Source organism: Cibotium barometz, chromosome 56 (assembly GCF_041138505.1).
Source record: "Cibotium barometz isolate CiBa-2024 chromosome 56, ASM4113850v1, whole genome shotgun sequence".
Classification (NCBI taxonomy): Eukaryota; Viridiplantae; Streptophyta; class Polypodiopsida; order Cyatheales; family Cibotiaceae; genus Cibotium; species Cibotium barometz.
This window is the reverse complement of record NC_141101.1, coordinates 32738206-32761387: the sequence shown is the minus strand read 5'-3', so window position 1 is coordinate 32761387 and position 23182 is coordinate 32738206. Positions and strand designations below refer to the sequence as shown.

The window sequence follows — 23182 nt, the reverse complement described above, 5'->3', positions numbered from 1 at the left end:
TCTTGCAAATTTGGAGAAGCGTTCCAATTTGCCAAATGGAGGTGGTTCACCTAATGGAACACCTTTTCCTCTTTCCAAACTTCTCCCTTACATTGGAGATAACCCATGCCACGATGTACTTGTTATATTAGCATTCCCTTGATGCATAGGCATATTTGGAGCATTATTTTAACTTGATTGCATAGGCATCCCATAACCACCTTGTTGCATCGGCATTTCAAATGTGCTTGTTCCACCTTGGTACATCTTAGGAGGCCCATGGCTTGATTCAAGTTGATGAGGACCAGCTTGAGATAGTTGTGTAGCATATGCATTCAAAGTGCCCACGGTAGATCCAAGAGGTTAGGGTCCCAATGCTCAAGATCCCACTAGATCGGTAAGATTCCTCCTCACCCTGAATAACAAATAAGCCTCTACTTCAATTCCTTGTAATCGTTCTATGTTTCTCAATATAAGAAAGTATTATTTTTCCTTGTTTGGCCTAGTGAGATAAAAAATTCTAGAGAGTGATAAATTAATATTGGGATATTTTTGGATAAATAAATTCTAAAAATATCAAAAAAAATATTTTCCTAAAATAAAAAATATATATATTTTCCAAGGTGCAATTGGAATTAATTAAAAATGATTTAGAAGACCTTAGTCTAAGGGTCAAGATTTTCTGAAAATTTTGGATTAAGGTTCCTATGGACCAATACGATTAATCCAAGTGTTGGGATAAGATAAATCCAAAGAATAAAAGAAAATACTCAAAAATGAGTAAATACCCACATAAGATGAAGAGTTGACTAAGTACTAGATTTATTAGTTAAAAATTATGAAGTATTAATAAAAAATGAGATATTTTGGAGTAATCATTCATTTTTGACACATTGGTAAGGAGAAGGGGGCCCTTCAAGGAGGTGCCTATTTCACATGTGTGGATGAGTTTTAAACTCAAAAATAATAGGATATTTTTATCTCTCCTCTCTCCTGGATCAAACCAAATAAAAAAGGGAGCCAAACTAGTCAAAATTTAGCCAAACTGAAGCTGCAAAATTCTAGAACTCAGTTGGACTTAGTTAGTGGCCTCCCTCACCTATAAATAGACCCTCATTCTTTTGTATTCTCATCTGTGAACTAAACTATGCCAGTATTACTCTAAGATAAGCTTATTTTCTATTATCCTCTAAAAATCCTCTATAAATTGGAGAGATTGGAGCTTCTCTCTCTCTTCAATCTTCCTTGGAGTCTTCATCAACATACCAAACCAATTGATTGGTTGGGGGCCTCTACTTTGATTAAAGAATCAAGCAATCTAGGAGGTAAAGTGTGGTTTATGTTCTTTTTTTTTAAATCTCCAAATGTTTCTCTCTTCTCAACCCCTCTTAAGCTTGAGAAGCATTCAATTGAATGGCTTTTTAATACAGTTGAAGTTCTTTAATGAATTGTAGTGATAAAACACATAAATTTTCATTTATGCTTAAATTATAATATTTTTTTAAAGCATTTCTCTCTCCCCCCAAAGAATGGCCATTCCTATGACCTATTTTATATTCAAATGAAGCTTCTCATGAAGCAATTCTCTATTCTAAAAGTAATTTCTATGCTTGTCAAATTGAGGCCAAATAAGTGGCTTTTTAATGCTTTTAAGCTATTTAATTCATGGAAAAATTAGGAATCAAGTCCATAATTGGATATTGATCCAATTAATGGTTATTCTATCATAAGATATTACTAAACTTTATGTTTTCAAAATTATTGAGAATTATCAGTAATAGCAGAGCAGAGCTATGGTAAAATTTTTGAAAAATTAACACATAAATAATTTTCATTCATAATATGAAAAGAGGACTTCCTATCATATTCTAGGATTGATCATCCTAGACTAATTGAATGATTCTCATTATAATCATGGAAAATTTGATTTTTATGTTTATGCATAAATAGTTAATTAGAAAAAAGAGGAATTTCTAGTAATTCATTTTTATGTTAAAAGAGTAATCCCCATGACAATGGAAATCCATGTATTCCAATGAAGTAAGAGAAAAATTGGGATGCTAAAAAATTTTATATTTTATTTAAAATTAAAAGAAGGATTTTAGTTAGACTTATCTTTTTGCATAAATAAATTTAAATGATGAAAGAGGAATTCCCGCCATATTGAAATTCAAACATTTAAATGAGGAAAGTGTAATTCCTAGTGTAAAGGAGTTAATGGAGATTTTTATTTAAATTTTAAGAGAAAATTTAGTCAAATTTATCTTTTTACATAGATAAGTTTAAATGATGAAAGAGAAATTCCTACCATATTGGAATTCAAATATTTAAATGAGGAAAGTGTAATTCCTAGTGTAAGGAATTAATGGAGATTTTTATTTATATTTTAAGAGAAAATTTAGTTAAATTTATCTTGTTTCATAGATAAGTTTAAATGATGAAAGAGGAATTCCCACCATATTGGAATTCAAATATTTAAATGAGAAAAGTGAAATTTTTAGCTTAATAAAATTAATGGATATTTTTATGTAATTTTTAAAAAGAATTTTAAATAGATTTAATTTATGGTAAAAGAGGAATTCCCATGATAATTGGATTGCACTCATTAAAATGAGAAAAAGAGAGATTTCAAGTTTATTTTAAAAAAAGGTATGATATTTAGTTAAAAAGAAGAATTTCTATGATAATTAAGAAAAGATGGATTTGAATTAAATTTTAGTATCAAAAGATGAATTTCCACCATAATTCTACCTAATGAATTAAGGTTGAAGAATTTTGTGATAGAAGGAATATCTTTGGATATTTTAATTGGTAAAATCACTAAATGGATATTTACCCAAAACTAGATGTTTATCTAAAGGGAATCCTTGTAGAACTAAACTGAATGAATTTGGTTAGACTACGAGAGGGACGGACAGTAAACCTACTTGTCCATCTCTTGATCTAAATCAAGTAAAAACTTCGTGACCAATTCCAGTTCTAATCACAAAGAATAGACTACCATAACTAAACTAGTTTTTCCTGACCGAACTCACCAAGAATCTAGTTGGAAAATTAGACCGAATGATGGGTAGATTACCTTGATAAGAGATCAAGGATCCTCATTTATGAAACTGAAATTATGGAAAAAGGGTTTTTGGAATTAATCTCAAATTGGAACTTTACTTGCATTGGAACCTCTATTTTTTTTAATTCAAAGGACTGTTTTACACCAGAATGCTGGAGGAGGCATTTGGCTTATGTTTTTATAAGAGGAGGTTCATTGGAACAACTGGTGGGGAGTCGTCAAGGGACGTCGCTCGTCGCAGCAAAGCTTGCCGAGGTCTTGACGAGCCTCGGTATGGTTAAAATGGTGCACTTCCGGTACGATGGGCGAGGACCGATGAAGCGGTCCCTGAGTGAAGTGCTAGGACACCTAAGGAGGATCCTAGAGGGTTCTGACCAGGTGATGCACGGGCTCGCGGTTGCTAGGACACCCATGCATACGTCGAGGAAGATTTCAGATGGACTAAAAGGAAAGATTTTTGGGAACCAAATTTTGATACTGGATCTCGTTGGTTGGCAGTTGTTCTTCAACGGAGAGTCGAGAGGATATTATTGTAATACAATGGACTCGGTTTTGGAAAATGATGATCAAAAATCTTATGATTTCTATTGAAGGATTATTTTAAAGCCAGTCGAATCTGTTATAAATGGTAATTTCATATTGGGTGTGTACCTGGTATGCTTATTCTAATTTTTGCATGAATCACTGGGGCTAGGGGCTTGGGAACTCTTTTCCTCGGTACACGGACAAAAACACAACCAAATATTTATAAAGGAATCCCACCAATACAGTGGTCGGGTGGTTGGCTAACCCATGGGGTTAGGCTGGATCGGAGGATTCCTGTTTGGCCAGGACTCAAAAAGAATGTACTTGATCATGTGCTAAAATGCTTGATGTGCCAAAAAGTAAAGGTAGAGAGAGTCAAGATGCCAGGGAGATTGCAGCCTCTAGACATTCCACAGATGAAGTGGGAATGCATCAGTATGGACTTTGTCACTGGATTACCTTCAGTGCAATCAGGTTACAACTCCATTTTTGTGGTAGATGACAGGCTAACCAAAGTTGCCCATCTGATTCCAGTGAAAGAAACATACTCTGCAATGGATGTTGCCAGAGTTTTCCTTAAGGAGATCTTCAGATTGCATGGTTTACCTAGGAGGATAGTAAGTGACAGAGATCCCAAATTCACATCAAAATTTTGGGTGCGTTCTTTGAAGCAGTAGGAACTTTCTTGGATCTCAGCACAGCAGCCTATCACCCCGAAACAGATGGCCAGACGAAAAGGGTGAATCAGGTAATAGAAGATATCCTTTGGTCATACTGTGGCAAGGAACCCAAGAAGTTAAGTCACCTGCATCTGCATCTCGTCGAATTTGCTTACAATGCTTCTTATCATCGGAGAGTTTCAAGAGTTAGATATGGTCTTCATTCGAGTACGACCAAAAAGAAGTTCCTCATTCTTAGGGAAGTACAAGAAGCTCTCTCCCAGATACTGTGGGCCGTATGCTGTCATAAAGAAAGTGGGCAATCTAGCCTATAAACTTCTTTTGCCTCCCCATCTCAAGGTACATGATGTATTCCATGTTAGTTTGCTTAAGAAGTATGTACCTAGCGCGAGTCACATGCTTGATGATGAACAATTGATCTCTCCGACTCAAGGTACTCCAACCTGAGGAAATCCTTAACATTCGAGAGAAGATTCCCAAGAGCAGAGTCCTCAAAGAATTCCTAGTAAAGTGGGGGTTCTTCCCTCTAGAAGACGCCACTTGGGGAGAAAGAAGAAGAGTTGGCGAAAGATTATCCCCACCTTGCGAGATGAGGACATCTCGCATTTTTCAAGTGGGAGAGGATGTAAGATTCCTCCTCACCCTGAATAACAAATAAGCCTCTACTTCAATCCCTTGTAATCGTTCTATGTTTTTGAATACAAGAAAATATTATTTTTCCTTCTTTGGCCTAGTGAGATAAAAAATTTTAGAGAGTGGTAAATCAGTATTGGGATATTTTTGGATAAATAAATTTTAAAAATATCAAAAAAATGTTTTCCTGAAACAAAAAATCAAAATATATTTTCCAAGGTGCAATTGGAATTAATTAAAAATGATTTAGAAGACAGCCTAAGGGTCAAGATTTTCTGAAAATTTTGGATTAAGGCTCCTATGGACCAATAAGATTAATCCAAGTGTTGGGATAAATCCAAAGAATAAAAGAAAATACCCAAAAATGAGTAAATGCCCACATAAGATGAAGAGTTGACTAAGTACTAGATTTATTAGTTAAAAATTATGAAGTATTAATAAAAAAATGAGATATTTTGGAGTAATCATTCATTTTTGACACATTGGTAAGGAGAAGGGGGCCCTTCAAGGAGGTGCCTATTTCACATGCGTGGATGAGTTTTAAACTAAAAAATAATAGGATATTTTTATCTCTCCTCTCTCCTGGATCAAACCAAATAAAAAAGAGAGCCAAACTGGTCCAAATTCAGCCAAACTGAAGCTGCAAAATTCTAGAACTCAGTTGGACTTAGCTAGTGGTCTCCCTCACCTATAAATAGACCCTCATTCTTTTTTATTCTCATCTGTGAACTAAAATATGCCAGTATTACTCTAAGATAAGCTTATTTTCTATTATCCTCTAAAAATCCTCTACAAATTGGAGAGATTAGAGCTTCTCTCTCTCTTCAATCTTCCTTGGAGTCTTCATCAACATACCAAACCAAATGATTGGTTGGAGGCCTCTACTTTGATAAAAGAATCAAGCAATCTAGGAGGTAAAGTGTGGTTTATGCTCTTTTTTTTTTAAATCTCCAAATGTTTCTCTCTTCTCAACCCCTCTTAAGCTTGAGAAGCATTCAATTGAATGGCTTTTTAATATAGTTGAAGTTCTTTAATGAATTGTAGTGATAAAACACATAAATTTCCATTTATGCTTAAATTATAATGTTTTTTAAGCATTTCTCTCTCCCCCCAAAGAATGGTCATTCCTATGACCTATTTTATATTCAAATGAAGCTTCTCATGAAGCAATTCTCTAATCTAAAAGTAATTTCTATGCTTGTCAAATTGAGGCCAAATAAGTGGCTTTTTAATGTTTTTAAGCTATTTAATTCATGGAAAAATTAGAAATCAAGTCCATAATTGGATATTGATCCAATTAATGGTTATTCTATCATAAGATATTACTAAACTTTATGTTTTCAAAATTATTGAGAATTATCAATAATAGCAGAGCGGAGCTATGGTAAAATTTTTAAAAAATTAACACATAAATCATTTTCATTCATAATATGAAAAGAGGACTTTCTATCATATTCTAGGATTAATCATCCTAGCCTAATTGAATGATTCTCTATCATAGTTAATTAGAAAAAAGAGAAATTTCTAGTAATTTATTTTTATGTTAAAAGAGTAATCCCCATGACAATGAAAATCCATGTATTCCAATGAAGTAAGAGAAAAATTGGGATGCTAAAATAATGTATATTTTATTTAAAATTTAAAGAAAGATTTTAGTTAAATTTATCTTTTTGCATAAATAAATTTAAATGATGAAAGGGAAATTTTTCGCCATATTGGAATTCAAATACTTAAATGAGGAAAGTGTAATTCCTAGTGTAAAGGAGTTAATGGAGATTTTTATTTAAATTTTAAGAGAAAATTTAGTCAAATTTATCTTTTTGCATAGATAAGTTTAAATGATGAAAGAGGAATTCCCACCATATTGGAATTCAAATATTTAAATGAGGAAAGTGTAATTCCTAGTGTAAAGGAATTAATGGAGATTTTTATTTAAATTTTAAGAGAAAATTTGGTTAAATTTATCTTTTTGCATAGATAAGTTTTAACGATGAAAGAGCAATTCCCACCATATTGGAATTCAAATATGTAAATGAGAAAAGTGGAATTTTTAGCTTAATGGAATTAATGGATATTTTTATGTAATTTTTAAAAAGAATTTTAAATAGATTTAATTTATGGTAAAAGAGGAATTTCCATGATAATTGGATTGCACTCATTAAAATGAGAAAAAGAGGGATTTCAAGTTTATTAAAAAGAAAGGTATGATATTTAGTTAAAAAGAAGAATTTTTATGATAATTAAGAAAAGATGGATTTGAATTAAATTTTAGTGTCAAAAGATGAATTTCCACCATAATTCTACCTAATGAATTAAGGTTGAGAAATTATGTGATAGAAGGAATATCTTTGGATATTTTAATTGGTAAAATCACTAAATGGATATTTACCCAAAACTAGATGTTTATCTGAAGGGAATCCTTGTAGAACTAAACCGAATGAATTTGGTTAGACTCCATCTCTCGATCTGAATCAAGTAAAAACTTTGATGACCAATTCCAGTTCTAATTACAAAGAATAGACTACCGGGACTAAACTAGTTTTTCCTGATCGAACTCACCAAGACTCTAGTTGGACAATCAGACTGAATGATGGGTAGATTACATTGATGAGAGATGAAGGATCTTCATTATGAAACTAGAATTATGGAAAAAGGGTTTTTGGAACCAATCTCAATTTGGAATTTTACTTGCATTGAAACCTCTGTTTTTTTAATTTAAAGGGCTGTTTTACGCCAGAATGTCGGAGGAAGCATTTGGCTTATGTTTTTCTAAGAGGAGCAGATGGTGGGGAGTCGTCAAGGGGGACGTCGCTTGCAGCAAAGCTTGCCGAGGTCTTGACCAGCCTCTGTATTGCGTTTCCAGTACGATGGGTGAGGATCGACGAAGCGGTCCCTGAGTGAAGTGCTAGGACACCTAAGGAGGATCCTAGAGGGTTCTGACGAGGCGATGCACGGGCTCGCGGTTGCTAGGACACCCATGCGTACATCGAGGAAGATTTTGGATGGACTAAAAGGAAAGATTTTTGGGAACCAAATTTTGATACTAGATCTCATTGGTTGGCCAGTTGGTCTTCAACGGAGAGTCCAGAGGATATTATTGTAATACAATGGACTCAGAATTTTGAAAAATGATGATCACAAATATTATGATTTCTATTGAAGGATTATTTTTAAAGCCAGTCGAATTTGTTATAAATGGTAATTTCATATTGGGTGTGTACGTGGTAATGAAGGATTGTTTTAAAGCCAGTCGAATTTGTTGTAAATGGTAATTTCATATTGGGTGTGTACGTGGTATTGAAGGATTGTTTTAAAGCCAGTCGAATTTATTATAAATGGTAATTTCATATTGGGTGTGTACGTGGTATTAAAGGATTGTTCTAAAGCCAGTCGAATTTGTTATAAATGGGTGTGTATGTGGTATTGAAGGATTGTTTTAAAGCCAGTCGAATTTGTTATAAATGGGTGTGTATGTGGTATTGAAGGATTGTTTTAAAGCCAGTCGAATTTGTTATAAATGGTAATTTCATATTGGGTGTGTACGTGGTATGCCTATCTTAATTTTTGTATGAATCGCCGGCTAGGGGGCCTGGGAACTCTTTTCCTCGGTACCCGGGCACAAACACAACCAAATCTTTATAAAGGAATCCCGCCAGTACAGTGGTCAGGTGGTTGGCTAACCCATGGCTGGATCGGAGGATTCCTGAGAAACAACAAGATACAATTAGTTACGTTAATTAGTTTAAATCCTGAGAAGACCTTGTTCTGTGGGAGGGGATCAGCGGGGCTGTGCCTCGTAAATGAGAAAAAAAGCGGTGATTCCATAGACCGAGTGCAAGTCTCTTCTTGATCTCACTATGTGACTTCATGTTCGGTCAGATCAGTTTACCTAGTTAAGCTTTTGACTCGTTAGAGTAATCCCCCCCTCCCCGTTAGAAGATTTTTCCCATGGTGGAATTGCCCGTGCCTTCTGGGCGAGGGGAGTCTTCCGAGCCCGGTCTCAGAGGGACCGCCCGGGCTACAGGGCACCACGGAGGGGGTAGGGTCCTCACACGATCATTGAGAACTTCCTTTCCCTTGCCCAATTCTTGCCTTAAGCTAGTGAACCCTTCCTTGATCTCAACAAACCCATCATGCAAGGTGTCATTAACCTTTTTGAAATTTTGATCCATGGCGTCAAATCTTTGATCCAAGTGGTTAAAGAATTTATTCTCACTTGCATCATCTTGAGATTTTTGGTCTAAGTTCTCCATAAGCTGTACCAATTTGCTCATAGCTATTCCTTTGTTGCTCAAAGTTAGTCCTTTGTTGCTCAAGGAGCATCTTTACCAACCATTGCATCATCCCTAGATTCTCAATGGAACCTTGTGGTAAGTTTGACCCTTGATGCAAGTCAACATTACCTTGCACATGCTCTGGAACATCTTGCCTTGTATTCAGAAAACCGCCCTCATGCTCAACTACTTCCTTGAAAATAGCCTTGGCCTTTGACTTGGATGCCATTAGAAAATGACCAATTTCAAGTTGGATATGTTTCGAACTCCGATTTATGAGTTCTTTAGCTCTATGAAGAGGCAATGATGTGTAGAACACTTGTGTATGATGATCACTTTGACCATGGTCAATGATGTGTAGAACACTTGTGTATGATGATCACTTTGACCATGGTCAATGTGTAAGTACTCTCTATTTTGACTTCTTTGAAAAGTCAACCAGTGAGTAATTTGCCACTTTGACCAAGCAAACGGGGTCCAAATCTTGAAGTTTTTAGCTTGCCGGAATGAGGGAAGAGCTTACTATCCACCTATGATGTCAAAATAGGTTCAGTGTCCAAAAACCCTAATTTTCATAAAAATAGGGTATTTAGTAAAAAAATGGATGTAGCGGATAGCTCCGGTGTGCGAATGGTGAGATCTAAGGCTAGATGGGAAGCTTAAGGTATGGGGAACCTAACCCTATGCTCACTTTGCCAAAATGAAGTGCTGTTTTTTATTGGGCAGCCTTCTTGTCTTGCGGGTAGACTTGCCAATTAAAGAAGTAAATGGAGTCGAATCAAACACGTAAGGGCTCCAAACGTAGCCCTTGGAGAGTAGAATGAGTCTATGAAAACACCTTGAAAGCATCCCTAACCCTATCAAACTGAATTAGAGTTTAGTGCCACAACAGAAAACTATCAAACTTCTCTCCAATTCAATCGTGACTTCCCTTTTGCAGTGGCAATGTCTTAGACCTTATTTGAAGGCATGAATCTCATCAATTTGTAACTTGGCATCCACAGGTAACCTCAAGTGCCTTGCATAAGTTCTTTTGCAAAAATTTTGGCAGCACCTCCTTTGTTTGCAACCAAATCTCAATATCAAATCAATTGCAATACGGAATCCCCAAATCCTTGCCTTATAAAATGCATCCACAATAGGCACTCGGAAGTCGATGTAGAGAGTTGAATCTTGCAGATCTCTTGGCCAAGCTCTTCCCACCCTCGTACATAGGTTGAAACTAGGCACAAATTGGGGCCATTTTTTTACCATTGGTACCTAATTCTCCACCTTACCGCTTTTCCAAGGTACTCACGTCAAGGCAGATTTCCCTTCCTCTCCTCCAAATGCTGAGGTACCCTCACACATCACTTGATTATACTAGGAATTGAGATGTGAGTACAAGTGTGTAACACGAACTTGAAAGTGTATGTCGGCACTTATAGTTGCATGCCATGACCATCCAACATACGAAGCTAATGTCGTAGAAGAGGTTAACTGGGAATGCAATTAGTGCTCCTTGATTGCTTTAATCCCCATGGCTTCACGTGGAGACAAATCAATGCCAATTGCACAAAGAAACCCAAAAAGAGAAGGGCAATTTGACTTCAATGATCCACACTTAGGTATGTGCACTTCCCTTGATATAACCAATGCATAACATGATCAATGAGACCTATGGGCATATGTCCATGCATATGAAATGAAGAAAAGTCCAAAGTAAGCCCTAATTTTAGAGCACTTTCCCTAAATCCCCTTTTCTCCAATAAACCTTAATTCCCAATTGATTTTGATGTAAAAGTGATATAGGAGGATAGAGGAAGGCTTAATGAAGATAATGAATGCCTTGGATCTCAAGAAAAACATGTAGAGACCCTAATTTTTAAGAAATCTCAAAATTGCAAGAGAAGGAAACTAATGCACAAATTGATCAAAGATATGCATATAGATAAGCATGATAAAGAGGATTATTGAGAAAATTTTAAAATTTTTTGGTAGCAAACCCTAATTTCTCCATGAATCCCCACACATGCAAAAATATGAAAGAAAATGAAGCATTGATGTAATAGATCACATCTACACCATGATTAGAAGCTTTGCTAGTCTTGTTGAAGATTGTGATGGTGATTTTGAGCTCCAAACTCCACGAACAGTTGCAACCGTCATCACCATCCTCACAGCCCAAATTGTGCTCCAAATCCCTTCCAAAATGGCATAAGCTAATGCTGACATTTCTTGAAGAAATGCAACAAGGATTAGCATGGCTTGGCGGTAGCCTTCTCGCGTCAAATTTGCGACTCAGAGGGCAAGAAGAGACTCATTAAGAAGCTCCAAACATGGCTATTACATAGATCTAGGTAATGGCAGAGATTAAGCACATGAAAAGGGCTCCATAGCCATCAAAGATTAAGAACAAGAGGGAAGCAGGAAGAAAATGTTTTGATTAAGGAAGATTAATCATAATTAGCAAAAGTTTCCCTAATTCAAAATTTTAGATTTTGGTCCACAGTGACCCATAGCCCCCAAAACCTTGGAATCAACCAAAAATCAAAAGGATTTTCATCATTCTCCAATCACCATACCCATTTCTTGATCAAGAAAATCAAGAAAATCAAGAAAGTTCAAGAAAACCAAGAAAATGCAAGAAATTGAAAATTTTGAAAAATTTGAAAAAACTAGATCAAAGATATGCTTGATACCAATGAAAGAAAGTGGCAACCTAGATTTAGCCTCATTAATCTAAGATTAAGGAAAGAATGAGAGATCAGCCTAGGATTAGAACAAGAAGAGAAAGCAAAGGACTTGTGTAATCTTGATTATCCAAAGGTACCAAAAATATGGTGTATATGACCTATATACATGACTCCCGTTTCACACTATCATAAGTGTTGTCCATGGGCATGGTCAATTGACCTGGGACCCATTATTCATATGAGACCATTCCACTTTGTTACACTTACACTTGAAAAGTTTGGTCACCATCGGACCTTATTTGGTTGTGCATTGGAAGGGCCCAATTTTAAGGAGGCTCTCTAAGGACACAACACATTGAAAACTGGGCCTTTACGTGCACATTGCAACCAAATGTGGTCCTATGGTGACCAAAATTTGTAAGAGTGTTTATGTGGACCCCAACCTCACTCTAACAAAGTTTAGTCAACATCAAACAACATTTGGTTGCAATGTGTGTTGGAAAGACCCAATTTTCAAGGGGCTCTCTAAGGCCACAACACATTGAAAATTGGGCCCCCTACCAATGTACATTGCAGACATAGTAACCAGAAACGGCGTTTCTGCCCCCTAGAAACGGTTCGAACGTTTTCGGAAATGGCAGACCGGCGAAAACGCAGTTTTCGTACATTTTTTTTCAGGTTAAACAGGGGGGCCGCGTGCATTTTTTTCATTTCGCTCCTCCTTTCCTGTGCTTTTGCGAATCCTGGATTGCCTTTTTGTCTTGGCTCTTTTCTAAGTTCTAACTTTAAAGTCTTTCTTTGGTTTTGTTTGTTACTTGTAGAATCGCGGAGATCAAGCAAATTTGGCAAAACTGTTGGGTTTGGTTTCATAGACCAATCCATGCCGTGGCTCATGTGTTGCATCCTCTATGGCGTAGCAAGGATCAGCTTGAGTGTGAGGAGCTAAACGATGGCTTCCAAACCTATGTGGAGAAATGGTGTGGTGGCAATTTGGAGATGTTGCGATGCTTAGAGGATGATCTCCTTGCTTTCCGCAACAACACTGGCTACTTCACAAGACCTACTGCAAAACTTCGAGAAACGTAGCTTCAGCCGGTCTCATGGTGGGAGAAATATGGACATGGTGTGCCTACGTTAGTGAGTAAGAAGCCCCTCCGCTTAAGCTTTAACGGCGACACCTTATTTGTATAATGTACTAATCCTAAATCTGCTCTTTGAACAGAGACCGTCTTGCCATTCGAGTCCTCTCACAAGATTGCAGCTCTGGATCTTGTGAGAGGAATTGGAGCACATGGGCGCTCTACCATACGAAGAGGAGGAACAAGTTGACTATAGCCCAACTTGAGCGTCTTGTTTTCTGCAATTGTAACTTGAAGCTTCTTGAGCGGGCAGCTATGGGTCCTGAGCCAATGCAAGTGAATGTCGACAAGATTGACATTGAGAAGGTGCGGGATATTCCCACAATTCTACAAGAGGACCGAGATCTTTACACTTTGCTTTATGAGGAGGCCACAACACCAGTTCACGACACACATGGTGGTCGTCGTAGGAGAGGGAGGCCGGCTGCAGCTAGTACTAGTGCTGCTAGAGAGGAGGCTACTGGAGTCTTCTTGTAGTGAGGACACACGCGAGAGCCATGAGGACTCTCAGGAGGATTCAGACTCCTCGGGTGCTTCAGATGAGGCTCAACAGTGATCACTGATTCACTGATGTTCCATGTTTTTTGTTTAGTTTTTCTTATCCTTAGGGATTATGGACAACCGGCATGTCGATTATTTTGTAGTTTTTGAACCTCTGACTCCCAAGTTTGATGATCATTGCTGATATGTATGATGTATTATGATCACAATTTGCAGCTCGCTATGTATGCTTCAGCCTTCAGCCTTCAGCCTTTACTTTTTTATGGTCATGAATTTGCCGCGACATCATACATGTCCATTATCTACATTCTGTTAAGTGTTATGATTCTAATGTCCACTTGAGTCTTTGATGTGTCTTGTTTGAGATCTCTATGCATGTTTTTTGCATCTCTTGACATAAGTTTATTTAATAGGATGTCTCTATGCATGTTTTTTACATGTCTAAAATAAATTCAAAAGAAACTCCGTTTCTTGCCGTTTCCGACCTCACGGAAACTCGGAAACACCATTTCCAACCCGGTTCGAACCGACCGTTTCTGCCGGTCCAGGTTACTATGATTGCAGATGGTGACCAAACTTTGCAAGAGTGTATATGTGGCCCAATTTTCAGGGGACCCTCTAAGGCCCACAACACATTGAAAATTGGGCCATTTCAATTCACATTGTAATGTAATGTTTTTCGATGATGACCAAAATTTGCAAGAGTGAGGGTGGGATATCCACATATACACTCTTGCAAAGCGACCATCAAATCTTATTTGTGTGCAATGTAAGTGTCGAAGGCCCAATTTTCAGGGGGCAATAAGACATAACACATTGAAAATTGGGCCTTTCCAATGCACATTGCTACCATATATGGTATGATGGTGACCAGACTTTGCAAGAGTGAGGATGGGGTCTACATATACACTCTTGCAAAGTGTGGTCACCATCGGATCACATTTAGTTGTAATGTGTGTTGGAATGGCCCAATTTTCAGGGTGCTCTCTAAGGCCATAACACATTGCAAATTGAGCCTTTCTAATGCACATCGTAAACAAATGTGGTCCGATGAATAACCAGGCTTTGCAAATGGGACGATAGGGTCTGGATATGCACTCTTATATTTTGTCACCATCGGACAACATTTATGTGAATTGTGTGTGCCAAAGGCCCAATTTTTAGAGGACTCTTTAAGGCCACAACACATTGAAAATTGGGCCTTTCCAATTCACATTGCAATAAAATATGATTGGATGGTGACGAAACTTTACAAAAGTGAGGATGGGGTCCACATATACAGTCTTGCAAAGTTTTGTCACCATGATTGCAATGTGCATTGGAAAGGCCCAATTTTCAGCAGAGGGCTCTTGAAGGCCACAACATTGCTAACACTAGCACCACCATCTAAGATTGCAAATATCATTATGCCTTCATAGAATATGACGTTTATTTCAGTGCTTTCAAAGTAGTGTCCCATCTTGTTCATGGGCACTTTTGGCTGTCCTTTTATCTTGGGCATGGAGGGAGAGCTCTCACTGTGGCTTTCCTTTTATCTTGGGTATAGAGGGAGAGTGCCTTGGGGGGTGTACTTTTAGGAAGATCTACATACAACGTGCGTTCAGAGGATATTAAAAAATACCATTTTTTGTGAATTTTCACTTAATTAAATGACCCCTTTTCATTATACACTTACAAAGTTTTTTTTTTCAAAATGCCATTTAAAACCCCCTTATGTAAGTTAGATTTCTGTAAATTTTTCTCAAAATGTTGGTTAAAAAACCCCTCCTAATGATTGCACGTAGTAGACTTACATATTTTTAAGTGAACCCCCCGGGAGAGCACTTACTCTGGCACGACCCATCCTCCTCCTCTCCAAGTGCAGGCTCAGTTGTGTCGGCTCTTATATTCCCATTGATCCAATTAGATAAGTCTCTCCAAAGTTGACACTTTCCTTGTAAAAGAGAACTTATTGGGATTCAAGCTTTCAAGGTTGAGACTTTCCTTGTAAAAGAGAACTTATTGGGACTCAATCTTTTGAGGTTAAGAAGGATGTGAGGCATGCTATGTCTCTCGTGCGATATTCAAGTTCACTTAGCTTGTACTCACTCCAGAGGTAGGCGTGGACCTTCTAATGTGTACAGGATGTGCGTAGATCCTTCCGTAGGAGGTGGTGCCTCTGATGGAATTGAAATGAAATCGTCACCTATCACATCAAAGCCCACCTGCACGTGAACCCAAGAGGATTTAAACTCAGGACGGTGGACCTCCCGTAAAAGGTCCAAAGTCTTATTGCGGACAGCATGCTTGATTTTTGACAGGTGGTGTGCCTTGTCAAAAATCAGATTTTTGGGAATATATATGTGAAGGTACGGGGAAAACAATGGGCAAATATCAATACCCAAGATGACCGTCGACTGACGCGATTTATGTGGCCAGTGGGACCCAACAAAGGTAACGTGGTGGCCAAGGAATGGTTACAGTGACTGGTTCAAATATGGCGAATCTGGTACTGACACATGGTGGCCAAGGAATGGTTACGGTGACTGGTCCAAATATGGCGAATCTGGTACTGACACATGGCGGCACCAGACATTGGAATACGCTACAGGGCCGGTCCGTGTGCCGCCGGCTGTTTATAAAGAATACGCCCCACAACCCAGCGGGAGGTTCTCGAATTTTCCCGTACGAAAATCCTACGTGCCTTCCATAGCCGGGGTCGCAAGCAAAACCGCCATCGCTACCCGTTACAATAAAATCTGGCTTCCGACAGATCATCTTCAGCTTCTATGGCGAACGTTGCATCTTCACTGACTCATCAGTATTTCATCTCCAGGTTCTTCTCTCCCTCTCTCTCCTCTCTTCCTCTTACACGCTTTTCTACAGCCTAATCCTTGTATTCTGAGAATAAACCCAACCCTAACATTCACAGAACCCCAACCATAACTGTAGCCTTAGTTACTCTCCATAGCCTTTGTATTGCAGTCTCTTAACCTTAACTCTATCTCAGGAACAATTTTAACTGGTGAACTCTCAGAACTGTGACCCTAACGATTACAGGATTACAATCTATTGGAGTCTCAGGAATCCTAGCTTTAGTTGTTTCAGAAACTCCAACCCTATCGTCAATTGTTCCGTTTTGTGATCCCACGCGTGTCTCTGGATTCCGATCAGGTATGGAAGTGCTGTTTGTACTGATTGCCAGGGTTTGAGCGTCTGTTTCATTGATATTCTTTTTGCATTTAAGGCTTTGTGTTGGTCAGGGGACCTCTGTGGTGTTTTGAAGATGTCAGATATGTGTGCTTTGCTCTCCTAGCTCCGTGGATGTGCTCGTCTTTCAAAGTTGTCTCTGTGTATGTGGTAGCCTGCGTTTGCAGATGTTTGATGATCTTTTCTCTCTTGGAATGGATCTTTGTGTATGCGTTTATTCGAAGATGGTTTGAAATGCTCTTCGATTGTGGCTGGACTTCCATTTTGCTTACGTAAGGGTAATCAGGTGCTTCTTTTGCATAGATGTTGACTCCTGCATGCCTGATCTGCATTGTAGGCTGCCGAATCAATGTGCTTTTCCTTCACTGGCTAGACCATATGCTGTCATATTTTCTTCTTCTTGAAGAACTGGCCGTGTGAGTCACAAAGCTATGGAAACTCAGAGGATCGTAGATCTGAATGTCAATCACAAGAGGAAACTAGAAAACAGAGTATCACACCTGACATGTGATGACTCGAGATCCTGTAAATATCTCAAGGTAGATGCAGAGAGGCTGGCATGTGAAAGAGCAGTTGCATACACATATTTTTCTTCCATGTGGTATGGGGTGCCATCCAGGGTGTCAATGCAGCAGGACGCATTCAATTTCCAGAGAAGTGGAGTGCCTTTGCGCTTTATGTACTATGATAAGGGACAGTGGAAAGACTACCCCAGGGATGTGATGGCTGCCATTTTGGTATGCTTCATGGCTCACAAAAGCTCTGCCAATTTTTCTGTCAATGGGAAGATGTATGTTGTGAACTTTGTACATATGGTGCAATTGAATATGCATACTGGTTTTGTTCGATCTGTTGCCTGGATCGATGACTCTGACAAGTGCTTCACTCCATCCAAATGCATTGAAGGGCATTGTAACAATTTACTTCCAATTCTACAGCACCCATCTGACCATAAGCTCAGGCTATCAGTTGGAGATTTTACATGTGAGCCTACCCTGGGCGGCTCAGTTTGCCATGATGCTTCAAGTGGAGTTTCAACTACAGAGAGTTTATCTGAAGGGAGGTCTCGTGACTTTTTTCGCATAGGGGACAAGATTATAAAATTGGCTGAAGGTGACCAAGATTTCACTTTTGTGAAGGGCAAGTTTTTGTCCCGCCTCGCGTTGCTTGCAAACCATACCACTGTCACTGGAATCTACCGAAGTTCTCATGCTAGCACATCAGGGCAGGTGAGGCTGGAGACCTTCAGAAGGCAAGAAGAAGTTACCAGGAAGGCTCGGGGTGATGCGAATGTGCGCTATGCTTGGCATGGCACATCCAAAGAAGGAGTTTCTGGCATAATTTTACATGGCTTTGGGCAAACCGGAGTACCAAAAAATGGTGCCATTTATGGTGTTGGAATCTATCTTGCGCCTGAAGATTATCCCCATGTCAGGTAAATTTCTACTTTCTTGCAAATTGTGTAATTTTTTAGTTTTGTGTTCAGGTGAAGCTTGTGTTTTGTCAGAAGTGTTCTGTGCGATGTTTTCTTCAGTTTCATGTATCTTGATGTTAATTATTAGTGTCAGTGCTTGGATATACTGTTTCCACCAGAAGACACATGACCAAAGAAGGAATGACAGGAAGTTGGTGGGTTTGGGTCTTTTTCCAGCGCAGTGTACTCAGATGTTGATGAACATGGCGAACACCACATGTTGTTGTGCCAAGTAATTATGGGGAGAATGGAACAAGTTTATGCAGGCTCCCAGCAGTTTCACCCCAGCAGTGAGGATTATGATACAGGTGTGGATGATATTGAAAGTCCCAAGCGATATATTATCTGGAGTACACACATGAATACACACATTTTACCTCAGTACATCATTAGCTTCAAGCTAGCACCTTCTTTGTGTGGTGAGTATGCATTCAATCCTGTTTGGATGTCTTATTACTCTATTTTGGACAGAAAACTAATTTGTGCTTCTGCTTGCTTTGCTGTAGCTGCTATGAAAGCTGCACTAAGAGGAAAGAAAATGTCGAGAGAGTTTGTGTCAATGACAAGACCACCTCAATGGGATGATCAAGGTGCAAAGGAGGCAAAGGTTAGTATGACAATGGCGAGACAATCTCCATGGGACGGTCAAGGTGCAATGGAGGCATGCCATTCAGCTACGGTAAATACACTTTTGAGGTTATAATCATATAAATCTGTATATGTGCGCATGAATCATTGCATGTATGTATTGCTTGTATCTATGTAGATGGTGTCTTGTAACATTGACTGCTGTGGAAAGAGTGATGGTTGGGGAAGATGTTTTCCCATGGGACGGGCATGCAGTCATGTGCTATAGTTTTATTTTCAGGAGTACTTGCTTAGTTGCAGCCTGCCTTAATAGAGTTTACTTCTAACATTTTGCTTTCATGCATGTCCTTGTGTCCGCAAACAGGCCGAATCTGCTGACAATTCACCTCTGAGCAAAAAGCAAACATGTACATTTACTAGTGGTCCATTGAGCCAATCATATGATGGTAAGGTGACAATGCCTCATGCCCCAAGGCTAAGAGGTACAGCCAATAGTAGGTTGAATGGAGCTAGCCCATGCAGGACCCCACGGTCTCCTTGGATCTCATTTCCAGAGTTGTTTTCACTGATGGAATCTAAACTCAATCCCTCAGCTATGATTGCGTTGCGGCAGCTTTACCTCGAATTTCAGGTGAGTTCAAAGTCTTTCATTGCTTCATGGTTTTGTATAAAGTCTTTGGTGTATTGAGTGTTTTCTTGAACTTTTCACTGTAGGTTGGGAAAATGGCACGTAATCTATTTGTGAGAAAGATCAGAAGTGTGACTGGTGATGATATTTTACGTGATTGTATAAAGAGTAAATCAGTGTGATGTTCGACTGCAGAACAAAAGCTGTGTGAGTGGATAGGGGCTGCAACAGTTCTTGTAAATTGTAAGTCTACTCTCAAGCCGTGCCACCTGGAAAATTGGGTGACAATGTGTGGGTCTTCCACATATACCAACACAACACACAATGTAGAACATTCAAATTTTTTGCAATACAACGAGAAGCTTTATTACACGTACAGATTGTTTGAGGCCTTCAGATGATAATAGTGATTAGATTGTGATAAAGAGAGATGACTGGTGGTCCACTTTCTTGCATGCCTTGCTTGCTGTGAGGGTCTCTCACACCCTAACAGCCAAGGCATTTGGCACACTACTATAAATCCTAGCTTTTGATTCTTTGCTATGATTATGATTGACCTGCACTTTGGATCTCTCTCGTTCTCATATATTCCCACGACCTTGTCGTAGGAAATAGAGGGGGGTATAGATGCGTTTTGTTGACGAACGCGACTATAAGTTTGCGGCGAGGCGCGTTTTGAAAAAAATCACAAAAGCAAGGTTAGAATCTCGCTCTTGAAATTTTAAATTAAATTTAAGTATACATCATCAAGAGCAGGAACACTTTAAGAAAATAAAGATCTCATATAGACATCTAAAATATCAAAAGTATATATTTATGATATACACAAAAAGAGAAATCATATCCTCAACAATGTGTTCTAAATTGAAAAAAAAAACTTAAATTAGAGTATTCTATTAGTCTTTATCCTTAAGCCATTTTCATCATGATCATCATGATCATCATGCTCATCATCTTACAATAAGAAAGTACGGACTATAGTTTTGTAAAAAAGCATAAAAGAGAATAATATCTACTAATAAATTCACCTCAATACGGGTTTGAACTATTGTTTGTTTTTCAAGAAGCCCTTGCTATGTTTCTCTCTCTTTATGTCTTCGATGATAACTATACATTGAAACAACATAAGTTGGAGACGTTTCTGTTTATACTCTTATCAATCTCATTCTCATTACAGATGGATTAATCTCCTTGCAAGATGGATTAATCTCCTCGCAGTTTCTCATGAAGGGAAAAGTCAAAGAGTTATGATTTATTTGAGTTTGCATGAAAAAAATTAAACTTTCAAGTATGGAGCAACAATCATCTTTTGAAACTAAAAGAGTTACAAGCTTACACGTGAATGGTGATGCGGCGGACACTTCCACTGAAGATTTCACGTTTTTCTTTTGAGCGATATGCAACAGATTAATCATCGTAAGAAATTCTATGCGTAAAATGAAAAGATGAATTGAAAAAATGATAATGCTTACAAATTTTGCACAAAAGGTGGCTTCCATAATGTGGGAGTCCATCGTAACTAATTTGTGATGAGTTGTTGCTCTTTGTTGTGCATGGTGGGTTCTCTCTATACTGCTTCTCTGTAATTCCTTGTTTGAACAATGGCTAGAATGCTAGAATACGGATCACCATACTTTACTTGTCGGTGTATGGTCGACCTCCTAGTGGAGAGATGCAGTTTTATTTGCTCTTTGGTCCAACTTTCATCAAAGCATTGGCCCGTGGGATTTGGAAACTTTGTATTCTCTTTTTCTTGGTCCACTTGATTGATGAATGAGCTCTTGATACTTTGGTTGACCGAGTTTTGTAGGGCAAATTTTTAAACGATTGACATCCATGAGAACACTTACATTAATCCACCATGTAAGATAAACTCTCCATCACGTGAATCTTTCCTCTCATCCTCCATGGATGGCGAGCTAGCGTCTCCACCAAGGTATGCACTAAAGCATCCTTGAGAACGATGGCTTTGAGAGCTCGTTTGTTCTTGAGAAGTCCTAGACCCTCTCCAGTGACGTGACAACAATGACGAGTAGATGCTCAAGTATCATTGCACCCACATGACTTTGGGGAAATGGCAGGGTTGAGGCAATGGATGGATGCATGGAAAGGGGCATAGATGGAGGTGTAGACGGTGAAGGGTTGGCTTGGGTAGATGGGAATGTATATGGATAGAATGAATGGGGTGATTGAAGGTTCGAAGGAGATGGTATATAGAGGGGGGAGGGAGTTGGCTTATAACCAACTTGTGACATGAATTTCGTCCCATATCTTTGGAAGCATCGGTCATATGCCTTAGCATGAAAAAGACCACATAAATGTGTGGATCGTTAATGAGCTCCTTGTGAATTTCCAGAAGAAGAGTCGACTAACCACATCTACAACAAGGCATAAACTAAAGACATATGCATAGAGGCAATGCATAGGCATAGAGGTCTCTATGCATAAGAGACCTCTATGCCCACCCTTATGCAAAGATGCATAAATTATGTACAAGCACTAGCCTATGCATGCATAAGAGCACTCTATGTATGCATAAGAGCTCTCTATCTATGCATGAGATCTATATCCATAAGTAGAGCACTCTATGGATGCATAAGAGCTCTCTATGTATGCATGTGAACTATATCCATAAGTAGAGCTCTCTACGCATGCATAGAGCACTCTTTGCAACACTCTATGCATGCATAAAGCTTACAAAAATCTCTATGCATGCATAGAGAGCTCATAGAATTCATAGAATGCTCTACCTTATACGATAGAGTGCTCTATCGTATACATAGAGCTCTCGTGCATTTGGTAGAGCCTTCTATGGGGCTATGTCTATACATGCATTGAGAGCTCTATCATGCAATTTCTAGAGCCCTTTATGCATGCATAGAGAGTTAGCTCTATTCATGAGGTAGAGCCCTCTATGCATCCATAGGGTAGAGCCCTCTATCTATGCATAGAGAGCCCGATACATGCATAGAGAGAAATCCATGCATGCATATAGCCTATAGAGAATGATCTCAAAGAGAGCTCTATCCATGCGTAAAGCACCTCTATACATAGAGTTGTCATGCATTTGGTATATCCTTCTATGGGGCTATGTCTATGCATTCATAGAGAGCTATATCATGCACATAAGGAAACCTTTCGACATCTTTTGGGCCCTTTGCTAATGACCTTCATTAGCAATGCACCAATAGGAAGAGAGGAGTGTGCACATTTGGTCTTCTCCAAAAGTAGGAGGCAACTAGGCTTGTCTCCCTAATTACTACATTTGTGGGGTTCAAAAAGTAGGGAGTGGCTTTCATAAATTAGGGAGGTGGACTGCACAAAGTAGGAGGGTGCCATAAAGTAAGGGGTAACTTCTAAAAAGTAGAGGGCTCCACCAATTTCAGACGCATCAATCTTGTGGATCAAAAACTCTAAAAAATAGGTTTTTTAAAAAAAAAATTCAAAAGTGCATTTTTTCCTCTCAAAACCCAACCCAAACCATATTATATCAAAAAACTTCTTTTTTCACCTTAGATTTCTCTCCCTACACATTATTCTTCCCTTCAACATCATCCTCTTCACCCCAAACCTCAAATCTCCATAGCTCATTCTCTCTCTACTGTGCAACCTTCTTTCTCTCTCTCTCTCTCTCTCTCTCTCTATACTATGAGTAGATCTTCAACCTCTCTCTCTACTATGCAACCCTCTCTCTCTCTCTCTCTCTCACACACACACACACACACACCCACATTCAAATCTCCTCACACCCACATCTACCTCCCTATTCCCACCAACCCCAAATCTGTATTATGCAACCTTCTCTCTCTCTCTCTCTCTCTCTCTCTCTC

General features: G+C 38.6%; 1 protein-coding gene across 4 annotated transcripts; it reads left to right on the top strand.

The window, feature by feature from the left end:
- Positions 1 to 16090: 16090 nt before the first annotated feature.
- On the top strand, positions 16091 to 19728 carry LOC147607138 (inactive poly [ADP-ribose] polymerase RCD1-like). 4 transcript variants are annotated; one of them, XM_086790938.1, is made up of 6 exons: positions 16091 to 16288; positions 17000 to 18097; positions 18314 to 18555; positions 18643 to 18815; positions 19089 to 19355; positions 19548 to 19728. In XM_086790938.1, exons 2-6 carry the CDS (start codon positions 17094 to 17096, stop codon positions 19569 to 19571), a joined length of 1710 nt encoding a protein of 569 aa, XP_086647064.1. In that variant the 5' UTR covers positions 16091 to 16288; positions 17000 to 17093; the 3' UTR covers positions 19572 to 19728. The 4 variants fall into 4 exon arrangements, with proteins under 4 accessions (XP_086647064.1, XP_086647062.1, XP_086647063.1 ...); XM_086790936.1 differs by having other exon boundaries at positions 19439 to 19728; XM_086790937.1 differs by having other exon boundaries at positions 16113 to 16626.
- Positions 19729 to 23182: the final 3454 nt, after the last annotated feature.

Coding starts and splice junctions, on each gene's coding strand:
- LOC147607138 (XM_086790936.1), top strand. CDS start 17,094: ATGGAAACTCAGAGGATCGTAGATCTGAATGTCAATCACAAGAGGAAA. Junction 18,816..19,088: donor AGGCATGCCATTCAGCTACG/GTAAATACACTT, acceptor GTCCGCAAACAG/GCCGAATCTGCTGACAATTC. Junction 19,356..19,438: donor AGCTTTACCTCGAATTTCAG/GTGAGTTCAAAG, acceptor TTTTCACTGTAG/GTTGGGAAAATGGCACGTAA.